General features: G+C 35.7%; 1 protein-coding gene across 2 annotated transcripts in view; it reads left to right on the top strand.

Moving 5' to 3' along the window:
* Positions 1 to 17111, top strand: part of LOC140641519 (very-long-chain (3R)-3-hydroxyacyl-CoA dehydratase 4) — a 30481-nt gene extending 13370 nt beyond the window's left edge. For both annotated transcript variants that reach the window (XM_072841517.1, XM_072841516.1), the window contains exons 4-7: positions 5309 to 5421; positions 8384 to 8490; positions 15722 to 15847; positions 16734 to 17111. In XM_072841517.1, the coding sequence (XP_072697618.1) occupies positions 5309 to 5421; positions 8384 to 8490; positions 15722 to 15847; positions 16734 to 16816 (429 nt within the window). In that variant the 3' untranslated portion in view covers positions 16817 to 17111. The remainder of the gene's footprint in view (positions 1 to 5308; positions 5422 to 8383; positions 8491 to 15721; positions 15848 to 16733) is intronic.
* The last annotated feature ends 752 nt before the right edge of the window (positions 17112 to 17863 follow it).

The raw sequence follows: 17863 nt of genomic DNA, 5'->3' as shown, positions 1-17863 counted from the left end.
CTACCCCATTCTTTTGAGTTGTGTATACAATTAGAAGAATTCCTCATTATGATCTGACTCTGAGGCCTCTGTTTTAAAATAACAAAACAAACTCTAAGGTTGTGTAACCATTCTTGGTTTTCCTATTTCCCCATTTCTAAGTGAAGAAACTGAAGTTAAGAATGTGGCTAAGCTACTCACACAGTAATCATGCTGATTATACACAATATCTTGAAAAAAACATGCATGGTGTCCAGCTGCTTTCAGTGGGCAAAAAAAAAAAAAAAACCAGTATGTAATTTGTGATGTTATTTTGCCACTACCTTTGTGAGACTAAGTCAATGACTGAATTCTCTTTCTGGAAACTGGTCTTCCAGAATATCAAGAGGGTTCCTGGGTGATAGGCATTAAAGAGGGTATTTGATATAATGAGCACTGAGTATTATATGCAACTGATCAATCACTCTATCCTACCCTTGAAACTAGTAATATGCTATATGCTAACTAAATTGAGTTTAAATAAAAATATTTTTTAAAAAATCCCAGTATGTATAATATATGTCTTCTTTATCTGTTCATCAATTGATGGATATTTGGGTTGCTTCCTTATCTTGGCAATAAACATAGGGGTATGTATATCTTTTCAAATTAGTGTTTTTGTTTTCTGGGCAGCCCAGGTGGCTCAGTGGTTTAGCGCTGCCTTCGGCCCAGGGTGTGATCCTGGGGTCCCAGGATCGAGTCCCACGTCGAGCTCCCTGCATGGAGCCTGCTTCTCCCTCTGCCTGTGTCTGCCTGCGCCCCCCCACCCCGTGTTTCTCATGAACAAATAAATAAAATCTTTAAAAAAAAATAGTGTTTTTGTTTTCTTTGGATAAATACCCAGTAGTGGAATTGCTGGATCATATATGGTGGTTCTATTTTTAATTCTTAAGGGACCTCCATGCTGTTTTCCACAATGGCTGCACCACAGGTATTTTCATCAGCAGACGAGGGCACCTGCAGGTCTCTTTTTCTCCATGTCCTCACTAATATTTATTTCCTGTGTTGTTGATTTTAGCCATTCTGACAGGTGTAAGGTGGTATCTCTTTGTGGTTTTAATATGTATTTCCCTGATGATGAATGATGTTGAGCATCTTCTCATGTGTCTGCTAGCCATCTGTATGTCTCTGGAGAAATTTCTATTTGGGTCCCCTGACTATTCTTAATCATATTATTTGGTTTATTTTTTGGTATTATAGAAGTTCAACCATCATCTTCCATTCAGTAGGTTGCCTTTTTGTTGATGACGTCCTTCACTGTGCAAAAGTTTTTTTTTTTTTATTTTTGTGTAGTCTCAATGGTTTAATTTTTCTTCTGTTTCTCTTGCCTGAAACCTATCTAGAAAAATGTTTCTATAGCTTATGTTAAAGAAACTACTGCCTATGTTTTCTTCTAAACTCTTAAGGCTTCAGGTCTCATGTTTAGGTATCTGACCAATTTTGAGTTTATTTTTGTGTATGGTGTAAGAGTATTCCAGTTTCATTCTTTTGAATGTAGCTGTCCCATTTTCCCAGCACAATTTGTTGAAGAAACTCTTTCCCTTTTGTGTATTCTTGCCTTCTTTGTTGTAAATTACTTGACCATGTAAGCATGGATTTATTTCTGGGCTCTCTATCCTGTTCTGTTCCACTGATCCCTGTATCTGTTTCCAAGCCAATACCATACTGTTTTGATTAATACAGCTTTGTCATATATCTTAAAATCTGGGATTATAGTAACACCAGCTTTGTTCTTCTTTTTCAAGGTTGCTTTGTCTGTTTGAGGTCTTTTGTGATTCCACACAAATTTTAGGATTATTAATTCTAGTTCTGTGAAAAATGTTGGCATTTTTTGGGGGATTGCATTATATCTGTAGATTGCTTCAGATGGTGTGGATATTTTAATGTTATTGGTTATTCCATAAGCATGGAGTATCTTTCCATTTATGTGTCATCTTCAATTTCTTTCATCAGTGTTTTATAGTTTTTGGAGTACAGGTCTTTCATCTCCTTGGATAAATTTACTCCTGGGTATTTTGTTATTTTTTTGCATAGTTGTAAATGTGATTGTTCTCTTAATTTCCTTTTCTGCTACTTAACTCTAGAAATTCTCTCCATAGAGGGAATAGTTTATAACTGCATCATTTATAACTAAAGTGCCAGCTGCCATTTATAACAACTTAGTTTTAGGTGCCACTTAGCTTGGAATTTAAGATTCCCAGATAGAACATAAAAATGCAAAGTATTTTTATTTTATAGTTACCATGTGGTCTACTCAGTTACTTCTGAGTAGACCACATTAAGATAATGTTTAATTTGGCCTAAGTTATAGGGTTTTTATTGTATTTTTATTTTACCTAGCTTGAGCTACACAAAACATTAAAAAACTGTTAGTAATTAGTCATGTTCTCTTAGGATTTGTTTAAAATGACAAAGTGCTAAGTTCTCACAAGTGTAAAGCTCAAATAACTAGTCAAATTATTATAAAAAAGAATAGATTTAAAAAGTCTTTTCTTCAAAAGTGCTTTTGGTGTTGAGAATATCAAGGAGGTTCTTGTTTTAAGATTTAACTTTTGGAGACAGACTTTTTGAAAGAATAGAATATAACCTGGGTATTAGGCATGAAGATAGCCCATAAAATAACAAAGGGGAAAATGTATTTAGTGCTTCAGAACAAGGGATTTACATCGTCTAGATTTCTATTCCAGATCTCCAGGCAAGTCACTTTCACTTTGCAAAATGCAGTGCCCTTTATAAAAGGCAGCAAAAAATAATAACACTTATTTCTTAGGGTTATTATGGAAATTAAATGAGATATGGTATATGTATGGAACCTCATACAAAGTAACCAATAAATATTGGCTGTTTCAATTTGAGAATAGCTCCACCTAAATTCTCCCATTGTATTGCCATTGAATGGTCAAGTTAAAGAACCATCAGACAATTTGTTAATTAAATTGATATTGGGGGCACCTGGGTAGCTCAGTTGGTTAAGTGTCTGCCTTCAGCTCATGTCATGATCCCAGGGTTCTGGGATCAGGCCTTGCTTTGGGCTCCCTGCTCAGTGAGGAGTCTGCTTCTTCCTCTACTCCTCCCCCATTTTGTGCCCTCTCATTCTCTCTCTCAAATAAATGAATAAATAAAATCTTTAAAAAATTGACATTGTAGGAGGGGTCCTCCCATACCCACACGTATGTATGTTTATGGGGTTTGGGAGCATGTTGATTGCTAATTTCTCTGCAGTTTGGATTACATGAGTAACACACCACAGACCAAGTGATGATTTTCAATAGGATGAAGTCTGTTGTGCAGCACCATCCCGTTTTAGGAGATTTCCCTCTCAGTACTCGTCAGTTAAGGGACCACTTGACATCATGGATACCTTATAACTCTGGAAACCAGGAAACTTGGGATGGATGTTTCTAAGTCTGCCACTAGGAAAAGTCACTTCTCTGGTTCCCCAATTTTTTATTTGTAAAAAGGTGGGTTTGGGTTTATCTAGAGTGGACCCTAGAGATCCATCTTATCAAGATGAATCTAGGTTTTTTTCTGTCTTTAGTCAGCCAAGTAGTTAGAAATATGTGTTGTATATACACATTCATGTGGATGTATCTTGAGATTTTCATTAAAAATTAGATGATTTTCCTAATTAGCAGGCACTGACCAAACATAAGATTAGGTGGTTCTTGTGTACTTGTTTGCTTGCTAAGATCTTTTATTCAAAGGCTGCCAGGTGTCCTTGACAGCAAGCTTGGATCATTTGGTAATTATAACTGCAGTTAAGTATACTTCATTATGTAAATATAATTAAAGAAAGAAATTAGGGCATTGTAAAGAAAGACTGACAAACTAAATACAGCTATGTAAATAGCTCTATGGATCAACTAAGGTTTGAATCCTATCTAATTACCCTAGCCAAGCAAAGACCCTCTTGACTCACTCCTGTGGTCATAAACCTGCTGACATAGCTTATACATGTGCATATTTGATCATGTGGCCCAGTGTTAGCAAATCTGGGGCTTTTCTGCACTAGGTGGTTTTCCAGGATTAGCAGCCTATGATTCTAAGTCACAGATTATTCCATTCTTCTTGATTTGCCTCAAAAGCATAGACAACTGTTGAAAGGTATAAAGCAGTCCTCCCCTTTCCTTTATCAATAATATGCTCCGTCAATCTCAAGCACATTTTCCTCTGACCATTGAGAGCAAAGTAGAATGTTTTATTAAAAAAAAAAAAAGGAATGAAAAAATGCAGACTGTACAGGGGGCATTATTAATACAATCTAAGAAGGCACATTATATTTAGATGGGAAAAGAAGAATTGATTTTTTTGAGGTCAGTAATTGGCACTAAGCCATAAGTGTGTGAATTCTCAATGATTTGCAAATGCTTACTGACTTGGAAAAAAAATGTGTATGTTGAATTCTTTTCATTTTCCACTGGCTTATAAAGGTTAGGATTATATTACATCTCTTCCCCCTCCATCCACAACCAAAAAAAAAAAAAAAAAAAAAAAAAAGCTACAATAGCTTCCCTGTTAGATGAAATCAAAATTTCTTGGCCCATCATTCAAAACCCTTTACAACCCAGCCATTACCACGTTTTCAATTTTATTTCCTATTATTCCTTCCCCTGCACCTTCTGCCAGCCCTCGCCTCCAGGGGTTTTATTTACTCCCCAGTACAGCCACATTTTCACACTTCTGCCTCTTTACTTAGCCTGCTTCCCTAACCTAGGATGTCCTTTCTCCTATTCAGTTTACCTGACAAACTCCTGCCCCTTCTCCCAGCCTGTCTTCCTAAATCTCTGCATCCTTTTCCCAGGCAGGTGTCTCCTTCACCTGTGTTCTCATTCAGAGCACTTTAAATGACAGCATTATCATCATTGACAGTGTGTTGGGATTCTGTGCCCTCATTCTCCTACCACTGCTATCCTCTGGAGCAAGGACCACACTTTCACTGTATATACAACCTTGGCATCGAATACATAGTGGGCATTCAATAAAAGCTTGCCAAAGTGAATAAAAACATGTGTACATATATAGCAGGAGAAATAGCCTGATTCAGATAAAATATATGTTTTCTTCTGTTTTCATTCATTCCATATAATTTGGGGGATACAAAAACACCAGGGAGGAAGTGAAATTAAACCATAGCCCTGCTCTCTCAGAGATCAGGTTAACAGTTTAGCATACCTCTTTCCAGCTAAAGCATACTCTTCCTTTGAAGAGGAACTGTGGTTTGTAAAATTAGAAAATTATCTACATGCTTAACAGATGATCCTAATTCTTGATTTTGCTGTGTCTTTGTTAGCTCACCGAGAGAATAATCATCCTCTTTGTGGTGATCACCAGTCAAGAGGAAGTTCAAGAGAAATATGTGGTGTGTGTTTTATTCATCTTTTGGAATCTGTTGGATATGGTTAGGTAAGGAGGAAAAATAATCTCTTAAAGCCAAGTTGCTTTTCTACAATGAAACTGATAATAGCTGCCTACATTTGGTTACTCTGTGAGAAAAACCTAACCCCTTTCTAAATTATTTTATCTTGATATGGAAATGTATTTTTAGTACTTTCCATAATGGACACATCAGAGACAATGCAAACCTACCATGGTATTACAAGAGCAAATCAATGCATTCAGGTTTCTAGCAGAAGACTTGGCACAGCACCTTTTTTGGGATAAACCTCACAGCTGTTTGCTAATGAAAGGCATTCCTTGCGATTGCTCTGGTACATGTTACTCTAACAAGCAGAACAAGACTTTTATTATGTCATAGTCAGGATTTACAAAGCTGGTTTCTGTGAATTCCAGAATATTTTTAAACCTAGGGCCTCATCTCTCTGGGGAAGAATGCACCTCCACATTCATTTATTTTGTATTTATTTTTTATTGAAGTATAATTAACTTACAATGTTATATTGGTTTCAGGTGTCCAACATATTATTTGGTCAGTTCTATATGTTACTTAATCAATGCTGACCATGATAAGTACGGTCAGCATCTCTCACCATACAGCATTATTACAGGATTTTTTACTCTATTCCCTATGCTGTACTTTTCATCTCCATGATACATTTTTTTAAGATTTATTTATTCATGAGAGACAGAGAAAGGCAGAGACATAAGCAGAGGGAGAAGCAGGCTCCCCACAGGGAGCCCAATACGGGACTCGATCCCAGGACCCCGGGATCATGCCCTAAGCCAAAGGCAAATGCTCAACGACTGAGCCACCCAGGCGTTCCCTCGATGATACATTTTGTATACAATTCCAGTGGGTTCAAATGACTTAGTGAAGTTATTTTGTAGATTTCCTGGAAATCCCTGAACCTCAGGTTAGGAATCTTTGCTCTAGGTCATCTTTAGTTTCCTTCTATATCTAAAACCTTGCCAAGAGATGGGTCTAGTCTTACCTCTACCAGCAGTGGCATAAATAGTCCCCTTGGCTCAGAGATGTGCTAACTGCTACCTTGGCTTTCACAAATGAGAACTGCCCCATTCACTTGAAAGATCTGGATGTGGGTAGGTAACAAAAGAGCCCTAGCATTTTAGCTGAGGTTATGTAAATTCTTTATTCATTGTATTGTCTTTAACTTAGCTAAATTATTCCTAAATAATGGGTTCAGCCCTAGAGTGAGTTACAATGAAATATTTTATTGAATGAAAATGACTCTAATTCTTTGTATATATAATTTATTAAGTCATTTCTCATTTTTTAACTGAAAAATTTGTAGACTTGGGATGAATTTTGTGGACTTATATAGTCCATGACTTTCTATTCCTGAGATAAGAAGTCCCATCTGAGGCTATGCTATGACTTTGTGACATGATGTTCTCTGGTATGCCTGACTTTTTCAGTGTCCTTCCAGTTTCTGATAAGCTCAGTTAAACCCATTAGAGAACAAAATGATTTTAACATAAAAGATGCCATCAAAGGGCTTCTTAACATAGAAAACCTTAGGATAAATCCTACCTCCATTTACTTGGTATACAATCGTGGACATATCGCTGAACCTTCAAAAACAACAGAATTGAGATAATTCATGTACTTTCACATTCACCCTTTTATTTTTTAATAATTAATTAATTAGACCAAGAAGGGGGTAAGAAGGGGAGAGAGGGAGTGAATCTTAAGTAAGCTCCATGCCCAATTTGGAGCCAGATTCAGGGCTCAGTCTCAGGACCCTGAGATCATGAGCTGAAATCAAGAGTCAGACTCTTACCTGACTGAGCTACCCAGGCACCCCAATATTCACCCTTTAAAATAGAAAATTTGAGGGGTTTAGTATATTTAAAGATGTATAACTATCATCACTAATTTGAGGACATTTTCATTGCACTCCAAAGAAACCCTAAACCCTGTAGCAGTAAAATCCCCATTTCCTCTTCTCTTAGCTCTTGCCAACCACTAACATACTGTCTCTATGAATTTGCCTTTTCTAGACATATAAATGGAACCATACAATATGTGGCCTTTTGTGACTGCCTTCACTTAGCATAATGTTTTCAAGGTTAATCCATGTTATAACATGTATCAGTATTTCATTCCTTTTTACATCTGAATGATATTCCATTTCGATATACCACTTTTATGTATCCATTCTTCAGTTGATGGACAGACTTTTAGGTTATGAGGAATATTGCTATGAACATCCATGTACAAGCTTTTGTATGCACATAGGCTTTCATTTCTCTTAGAAGTGAAATTCCTGAGCACCTAGCCTTTTTGAAACATTTTTTTTTCCTCTGTAAAGTTGAGGTGGAATTATCTTTCCAACTTACCCTAAAATGACTTAAAAAAAAAAAAAAAAAAAAAAAAAAAGCAAGGACCAGAGGGGCACCTGGGTGGCTCAGTCTTTAAAAATCTAGCTGCAGGAACGCCTGGGTGGCTTAGTGGTTGAGTGTCTGCCTTCAGCTCAGGGCATGATCCCGGGGTCCTGGGAGTGAGTCACACATCGGATTCCCCTCAGGGAGCCTGCTTCACCCTCTGCCTGTGTCTCTGCCTCTGTCTCTCTCATGAATAAGTAAATAAAATCTTTAAAAATAAAGATAACATAAAAATCTAGCTGCATCAAATGGGTTTAGCTTCTAAGTGAAATTGAAGTCACTAATCAGGAAAACTTGTAATTTGTTGAGGGATAAGAGTGACATTTTTCTTTGTCCACCATAATTATCCATGATCTACCCCCTGAGATGAGCCAGACTGACACAGGTCCCTTCCTCTTATTTACTTCCTTATCTCTTCTGATTAAATGATAGGAAACAAAGTCTGGAATTTAAACTTTCCAGTTGTATCTGTATTTAATTACAATGTAAGGTATTTTCTTCTCTTGTTATTTCCCAAACATCAGCAAGAAATGATGTTTATGAGCTCCCTGTCTTCTTTTAGGTACACTTACAGCATGCTATCAGTCATAGGAATATCCTATGCGGTCTTGACCTGGCTCAGTCAAACACTGTGGATGCCGATTTATCCTTTGTGTGTTCTTGCTGAAGGTAAGAAAAGAGTGACTTTGCATTATTGCTTACTGACCAAAGCAATCTAGTTATAATGGCTCACTAAACTTTTCAATGATTAAATTCCTATTTTTGCTACTGTTAGCTGACAGCTGACTCAGTGGGTCATTCCTGGCTCACTTCCCTTGATGCAAAAAAGCAAAGCATTTTTAACAAAAATTCAAGCAGGAAGCATCTTTGCACAGTAGACAAAATATTGGATGAGGAATAAAAACATCTGAGTACAGGCCTTTAACTTCATTAACTTGACTGTATGAGTTTTGGGTAAATCATTTAACCTCTCCCACTTTACTCATCCAAAAGGGATTTAACATTTAGTGACTCAGTGTTTCTTTTTAAAGTAGACTCCACACCCAGCGTGGAGCCCAGTGTGAGACTTGATCTCATGACCCTGAGAATCAAGACCTGAGCTGAGATCAAGAGTTGGGCGCTTAACCGACTGAGCCACCCAGGTGCCCTAGTGATTATTTTTAATTTAATTTTTAATATTTAGAAATCTACTTCCCCCTGGCTGGACCATTTTTCCTACCTAACCATCTACTATGCATCACATTCTCTGCCAGGAACAGTTAATGCTACCTTTAGTTCAGTCATCAACTTCTCAGAGAAGCATTCCTCAACTTTCTCAACCACTTCCATTCTCTGCCCTCCTACCCCAACACTATAGCACCATGAATCTTTCATAAGACCTGTCTGAGGTGTAATTAGACATTTGTGTTATTCTTTGAATAATGTCTGTTTCCTGTCTAGCCTCTAAGTAACTTGGGGATACAGGGTTGTCTTTGTTTCCTTGCTCACCTTCCCTTATTCACCCAGTATACATGCTCAGTAAACACTGAATCAATTATTGAATACAATATGAAGTGAGCTAATTACTTGGCCTAAATGTAAACCTAAAACTTAAATAATTCATCAGTTTGCAAAAAGCTTGAGGATATTAGGGGAATATATGCTTCCTCCTCTAATGGATTTGGCAGACTGGTAGGGAACCTTCTGAAACAGGCATTAAAATTTTGAAAACGGAAGGCATAAAGAAATTAAGAAGCATGTTAAGGTAATTAAAGGAAAACATACAGAAAGAAATTTCACGTAAATTGATGGTGACATTGGTGATAATCATAAAGTGTATACATTATACCCATATGTTTTCTATCTACCAATGACCAGAGAAAAGTTTATATTGTAGTAAATCATATTAGGTAGAACTTAATTTTTTTTTTTTTTTGCTTTCAAAAGAATTGCTAATTTTTAGAATAGACCAAGCCAAGAGAATCTAGAGAATACTCCTGAGGACTAAAAAAAAGCTGGCTTGTTCAAGAATGAAATTCTTCACTCATTGAAACAATAAGTACATTCCTTTGTTACATCATATGAAAAATACCATAAGGAATATATTATATAGGAATCAGGTAGAGATAGGAGTGATCTTTTCCTAAAAATAAACGATGAATAACTGTATAGAAAACTTTTTCATTCTTGTTATTTGATAATGTTAAGCCTTCACCTTTCTGGGAAAGCCATGTTCCAGTATGTTTGCCATAAAACTCATTTCTTTTTTTTGAAATTAGATTCATAAACTTATTCCTGCAATTTAAAAGCAAAGTATATGCAGAAAAAGAGTCTGGAAGCATATGTGACAAAATGTCAGTAATGTTTCTGAGTGACAGATTCTAGGTAACTGTAGTTTTATCTTTATAGGTTTCTATATATTTCAAAAGACCCAAAATATAAAAATACGTAGTTAAGAAAACCTACTTGACTTTTGATGACTCTAATATTATTTAATAACTAATGTTTCCCATCCAATAATATAAAAGACAAAAGCAAGTTCTATAGATAACCAAAGCAACTGTTTATACTGCTGCATATGGTGCATCATATGGAAATCTTAGATGGCATGTTTTGGTGTCAAATTCAGATCCTGTGCCTATGTCACTCATCCTGCTCAGACTGGCTCTCACAGCTTTGGTTGCCCAACATTTTTTGTCTTTAAATTTTTTCCTATTTAAGATCATTCTAAGACTTACAAAAAGTACAAAAATAGTGCATTGTTCATATGTCCCTTTCATCTAGTTTGTCCCAACAACATCTTATATAACCATAGTACATTATCATTTCCTGTAATGTCATAAAAATCTATATGTGGGATATGATTTCATAGAACCTCCTTCTCTTTATTTTTATTGAAATATAATTAACATAAAATGTTATATTAGTTTCAGATATATAACATATTGATTTGGCAATTCCATCCATTACTCATTGCTTGCCAAAATAAGAGTAGCCACCATCTATCACCACACAACATTATTACAATTATTGACTATATTCCCTATGCTTTTCATCTCCATGACTTACCTATTTTATAACTGCAAGTTTGTATTTTTTCATCCTTTTTATCTATTTAACTCACACTACCCAGACACCTCCCCACTGGCAACCACACGTTTGTTTTCTGTATTGAAAAGTCTGTTTATTTTTTATATTCCATATATAAATGTAATCATGTGGCATTTATCATTCTCTGATTTCACTTAGCATAATACCCTCTAGGTCCATCCATGTTCTTGCAAATGCCAAGATCTCATTTTTTATGGCTGAGTAATATCCCTCTGTGTGTGTGTGTGTGTGTGTGTACACATACATACACAGTACATCCTCTTTATCCGTTTATCTATTCATGATGCTTGAGTTGCTTCCGTATCTTGGTTATTGTAAATCATGCTGCAGTAAACATAGGAGTGCATATATCTTTTCAACTTAGTGTTTTTGTTTTCTTTGGGTAAATACCCAGTAGTGAAATTACTGGATTGTATGGTATTTTTTTAAGCTAACAGTGTAATTATCCATTTTATTAAGGCATAATTTCTCAGAAAAAATACATAAGACAAAATCTTAAATCAAGTATATTTTAAATATTCACTCATGCAGTGCATTCATGTGTGTATTCAACATGAGGTTCAACTTATTCCCATTTAATATTTGTGAAATTTCCTAATGAGTTCACTTATATAGTATTTCTATTTTTATTTTTTTTCACAAACTTCTGTTTTCCACAGTGCCTCTACCTAATTACATTCCCACCAATAGTACATCAGGTTTCTTTTGCTTTCTATCCTTACCAACATTTGTTATTTCTTCCTTTTTTTTTTTTTTTTTTGATACTAGCTATTCTGACAGGTGTGAGGTGATATCTCTTTGTGGTTCTGATTTGCATTTCCTGGATGATGAGTGATGTTGAGCATCTTTTCATGTGTCTGTTTGCCATCTGTGTGTCCAAAAAATGTTTATTTGGGTCTTTTGCCCATATTTAAATCAGATAATTAACCTACTATCTGGTATTGAGTTGTCTAAGTTCTTTATATATTTTGGGTATTAACCCTGTGTCCGGTATTTTGCTTTCAAATATCTCCTCCCATTCTGTAGGTTGCCATTTTGTTTTGTTGATGGTCTCCTTTGCTGTGCAAAAACTTTTATTTTGATGTAGTCCTTACAGTTTGTTTGCTTTTATTTCCCTTGCCTAAGGAGATATCTCTATAAATAGGTTTCCAAGGGTGCTGTCCAAATGATTGCCTATGTTTTCTTGCAGGAGTTTAATAGTTTGAGGATTTACATGTAGGTCTCTAATCCATTTTGAGTTTATTTTTGTGTATGGTGTAAGAAAGGGGTCCAGTTTCATTATTTTGCATGTAGCTGTCTATTTTTCCAGCACCATTTATTGAAAAGGCTCTTTTTTCCACATTGTAAATTCTTGCCTTTGTCATAGATTACTTGACTATATAGACATGGGTTTATTTCTGGGTTCTCTATCCTGTTCCATCAGTCTATGTATCTGTTTTTGTGTCAATACCATACTGTTTAGATTACTACATCTTTGTAGCATATTTTGAAATCTGTAATTGTGACCTCTGGCTGTGCTCTTTCTCAAGATTTGCCTATTCGAGGTCTTTAGTGGTTCCCTACAAATTTTAGATTATTTGTTCTCATTCTATTCTGTAATTTTTATTTGCATTTCTGTGGTGATTAGTGATGTTGAGCATCTGTATGTCTTCTTTGGTGTAATATATATTCATGTCTTCACATTTTTAAACTTGATTGTGTTTTTGGTGTTGTATAAATTCTTCCTATATTTCGGATATTAATGCCTTATAATACATATAATTTTCAAGTATCTTCTCCCATTTAGTAGGTTGCTTTTTTGTTTTGTTGGTTTCCTTCACTGTGTAAAAATCTGCTTTTAGTCCCAATAGTTTAATATTGCCTTTGTTTCCCTTGTCTGAGGAAACATATCCACAAATCTGTTGCTAAGGGAACTATCCAAGAGTATACTGCCTGTTTTCTTCTAGGAGTTTTATGGTTTCAGGCTTCACATTTATATCTTTAATACATTTTGTTTTTTTGTTTTTTGTTTTTCTTTAATACATTTTGAGTTTATTTTTATGTATGATATAAAAAAGGGGTGCGGTTTCATTCTTTTGAATGTGGCTCTTCAGTCTTTATTGAAAAGACTGTCTATTCTCCATTGCAATTCTTACCTTCTTTGTCATGGATTGACCAAATAGGCATGGGTGTACCTCTTGGTGCTCTATTCTGTTCCGGTGATCTTTAGGTCTTTTCTTTTTTCTTTTTAAGTAGGTTCCATGCCCATGTGGAGCCTAATGAAGGGCTTGAACTCATGATCCTGAGATTAAGACCTTAGCTGAGATCAAGAGTTGGAGGCTTAACTAACTGAATTGGTTTTTTGATAGGGATTGCACTGAATCTGTAGTTTGCTTTGCATAGTACGGACTTTTAATACTCATGAGCATAGTATATCTTTCCATTTGTGTTATCTTCAGTTTCTTTTATCAGTGTCTTATAGTTTTCAGAGTATAGGTCATTCACCTCCTTGGTTAAATTTATTCCTAGGTATTTTATTCTTTTTGGTGCAATTGCTAATGCGATTGCTTTCTTAATTTCTCTACCTTGTTATTAGTCTATAGAAATGCAACTGATTTCCAAGCATTAATTTTGTATCCTACAACTTTACTGAATTTGTTACTTCTAATGTTTTTTGGTGTCATCTGTAGGATCTTTATGTATAATATCAGGTCTTGTGCAGTGAGTTTAACTTATTCTTTGCCAATTTGGATGCCTCTTATTTCCTTTTCTTGTCTGATTAATGTAGCTAGGCCTTCTAGTACTATGCTGAATTAAGTGGCAAGAGTAGACATCTTGTTCCTGATCTTACAGGAAAAGCTCTCAGGTTTTAATCATTGAATATAATGTTAGCTTTGTTTTTTTTTTTTTAATATAGCTTTAATATGTTGAGGAATGTTCCCTCTAAACCCACTTTGTTTTTATCATGAACAGATGCTGAACTTTGTCAATGCTTTTTCTTAATCTATTGATCATGATTTTTATCCTTTATTTTGTTGAAAGGTGTATCACATTGGTTGATTTGCAAATATTAAACCATCCTTGCATCCATAGTTAATCCCAATTAATCATGGTAAATGATCCTTTTCATGTATTTACTGAATGTAGTTTGCTAATTTGTTGAGGATTTTTGCATCTATGTTCATTATGGATGATAACCTGTATTTTTGGGAGGCAGGAGGTAGCATCTTTGGTTTTGATATCAGGATAATGTTAACCTCATAGAATGTATTTGGAAGCTTCCCTTCCTCTTGTATTTTTTGCAATAGATTGACACGAATAGATATAAACTCGAATCCATCTGGTCCTAGATTTTTGTTTGTTGGGATTTTTTTAAATTATCAATTATATCAATATCAATAATTATTATTATTATTATTAATTGGTCTATTCAGATTTTCTATTTTGTCCTGATTCAATTTTGGAAAGATGTATGTATCTATGAATTTATCTATTTGAAGTTGTCTGACTTATTGGCATATAAATTTCTTACAATGCTTTGTATTTCTGTGGGTCAGTTATTATTTCTGTTCTTGATTTTATTTTGGTCCTCTCCTTGTTTATCTTTTCTAAGAACCAGTTCTTGGTTTCATTGATCTTTTCTATTATTTTTGGCTTTGGGTTTTTATTTTTTTGTAGTCTCTATTTATTTCTGCTCTGATCCTTATAATTGCCTTCCTTCTACCAACCTTGTATCCTACTGATTTTTAAGTTTCCCATAGAAAAGCACCACTGGTTTTCAAAGCCAGATGTGATAGACACCCATGTTCCCAGTGCCAGGAATCTCTGGCATGGAGTGTGATCCCATTCTTTCTCCATGCTTGTGGTGTCCGTTCTATTTGTGGTAGTCTCATCAAGGTTTTGGTTGCCCACCACATCTCCACCCCTCCTGCCCTTTTCTATGTGGCTTCTCAGTCGTTAGGTTGTTTTCAGAGTTGTCTAGATGTAGTTATCATCTTGGTGTGTCCATGGAATGAAGTAGGATCCTCCTACTTCACTATCTTCCCCTGACTCCCTGAATATCCATATCTTATCCAACACCAGCCTCCTTCCTCAAAATATTTTGGGCACCGTTTGTCTCAGAGTTTCTCAGAATTCTTTAAGTTCTACTAGTGGGTGAGGAGGAAGGATGGAGCTCCTCCAAAGCCAGTTAAGCTGAGGAAATGTTGGGTAAAACCAATTTCTTTATTGCAGAAATTTTAGGAATCTCTACTAATATGTGTTTTGAAATTCCAAGAAGAAACTATGGGCAGCATTTCTGAAGTTGATTTGTCTAGCCATCCCTTTTTATGGCTAAGGGGACAAGTACTGGGGGGATATCATTTTAAAAAACATTATAAATGATTTCTCTGTAGGCATAACCAAGTATAAAATGGACCAAAGTTCAACAAGTCACACTGCTGTAATGGCCTTGTGAGTTGAATCAGTCCGATTCCTATACCATAATGTATCTTTAGCTAAAGGATTCAGCAACTGTCACAACTATCATTATAAAATTCAAAATACGGGATCCCTGGGTGGCGCAGCGGTTTGGCGCCTGCCTTTGGCCCGGGGCGCGATCCTGGAGACCCGGGATCGAATCCCACGTCGGGCTCCTGGTGCATGGAGCCTGCTTCTCCCTCTGCCTGTGTCTCTGCCTCATTCTCTCTCTCTCTCTGTGACTATCACAAATAAATAAAAATTAAAAAAAAATATTCAAAATATCCTTCAACTACATAGATATTCATGTGTACACACACCTGTAGCATTACTAGGGGAAATGTTCACAATTCCTTCCTTGTTTTTTAAACAGCATTTGCCATCTATCAGTCACTGCCTTATTTTGAATCATTTGGCACTTATTCCACAAAGCTGCCCTTTGACTTATCCATCTATTTCCCGTACGTGTTGAAAATCTATCTCATGATGCTCTTCATAGGTAAGTGGCTCTTTTGTTTTATTTTTTGGTTTTGCATTCTTCCTGTGCTTTCTGGCTTGTGCCAATCTGTCCTTTAACAGAAAGGGCCATGAACACGGGAGAAACCGAAGAGGGAGTCCAGCATGATGAACTAGAACTTGTGTTCTAGTAACCTACAAGTGTGTGGTTACCTACAAGTTATGATACCCTTTTCAGGGTATCACAAGATCAAATATACCACTGTTTCACTGTATAAACAAGAACAATTTCACTAGCAGGTAATATACCTGCACTGTTTAGGAAATGTGGACATTTGACCATGGATACAGAGATCTATGGTGAAAACACAGATGTCAAACTAAGCAGGCTTGGCCATTTCTAGTTTTCCCATTTATATCAATTTTGTTTCCTGCTTGTTTGGTTTCATGTGCTAGCATTTCCCAGCAGGCAAGTGGGAGTAGGTGCTAAAAACATAAGAAAACTGTGTGGAACAAAAACTTAGAGTTAAGAAAATTTAATTGGCAAAGGACTTCCATGATTACATTTCACTTTCTGCAGCTCTAACCTTCACAAATCCCCAAGATAGTTGTTCTAGAGGTAGTCATTATCAGACACATAAAAACAATGCATGAAAGAGCCGACAGATGTGAAACTTCAGGGTTAGTAGAGAGAGCTGCCCTAAAGAAAGGGAAAAATTAACTTCTTGCTTCAACAAAATAGGATGGTACAGGAGTTTGTGTTATTTCCCTTTCTGGGCCCTTGTTTTAAGTGTTCCTTCTTTGAGTCTCCCTTGCAAGTGTGTTGTCCGTAGGCTCCAAACAGCACTCTGACTATATTTTAAAACCATGGTTCCTTCCAGAGAAATGGTTAATCAGCCTCACTTCTGACTCTTCCTTCTCTATGTCAGGAATGTATTATACCTACAGCCATCTTTACTCAGAAAGAAGAGACGTTCTCAGAGTCTGTCCCATGAAAAAGAAGAAAATGTGAAGCACAGCATTCCGATGTGACATAAGAAAAAAAGGCTTGTGGATTCAGCTGCAACAGACAACACAGGAAACATTCTGTGGGAAAAATACCTGGTACTTGACACAAATCCATGACATAATTGTTCTCCTTGAGACAAAGCCCAGCAGTCTGTTATCCTCACATTATTTTCCAAACACGTATTCTGCACAACCTGCTTCACCAAAGCTGTGGATTTGATACAGGTTAAATTTATTTTCCTGTAAGGTTAATGAGAAATCATTAACTGGAATGGATTCCATTAAATTGAGAAACCAAAGTTGTTAGCTTGAATTATATTTATTTATATCTATTTCTTTTCATTTTGGAGTTCCCAACCATCTTACATTAGACACACTTAGAAAATGATATATTTTCCAAACCCTGAAAGAGTATTCTTGATACTACACAAGTTATTTGTACTCCGATGCCTTAAAAGAGGAGCCCGATGAAGACAGACTAGATCTTTGGTAAATAAATAACATCCCATATTCCTTTTCTGGAGAGAAAACAATCGGGCCATATACTTACCTTACACAGAGACAAAAGGTAAAAAACTATAATAAATTATTTTAAAGGAGGCAAGACAATTAAATTTGTGATGTTTCAGATTATTACTGAATTATCACTAATCTATGTCTTAAGTCATCACTTAGTTTTGAAAACTTTTCTTTGAACAACTAAAATGTATGTGAATAATTGACTAATACCATCATTTCTGTACCATTGGTATATAATTCACTTTTCTTGAAAGAACTCTAGAATATTATCTAGTAACTATGTAAAAAGGGTACTAAATATTTTATGATGTAAATACCAGGTAGCAAAAATGTAGTTATAAAAAAATTGGTAAGAGAAATGATTATTAATAAAGATAATTGGCATCTTTATAAATTTAATATCCTTTCTAGAATTTTAAATATTAAAATTACCCTTTTAAAAAGCTACATTTTGGGGCACCTAGGTGGTTCAGTCAGTTAAGTATCTGATTCTTGGTTTTGGCTCAGGTTGTGGTCTAGGGTTGTGAGTTCA

Source organism: Canis lupus, chromosome 10 (assembly GCF_048164855.1).
Source record: "Canis lupus baileyi chromosome 10, mCanLup2.hap1, whole genome shotgun sequence".
NCBI classification, from domain to species: Eukaryota; Metazoa; Chordata; class Mammalia; order Carnivora; family Canidae; genus Canis; species Canis lupus.
The sequence above is the reverse complement of the archived record's forward strand: the minus strand, read 5'-3'. Positions and strand labels throughout refer to the sequence as shown.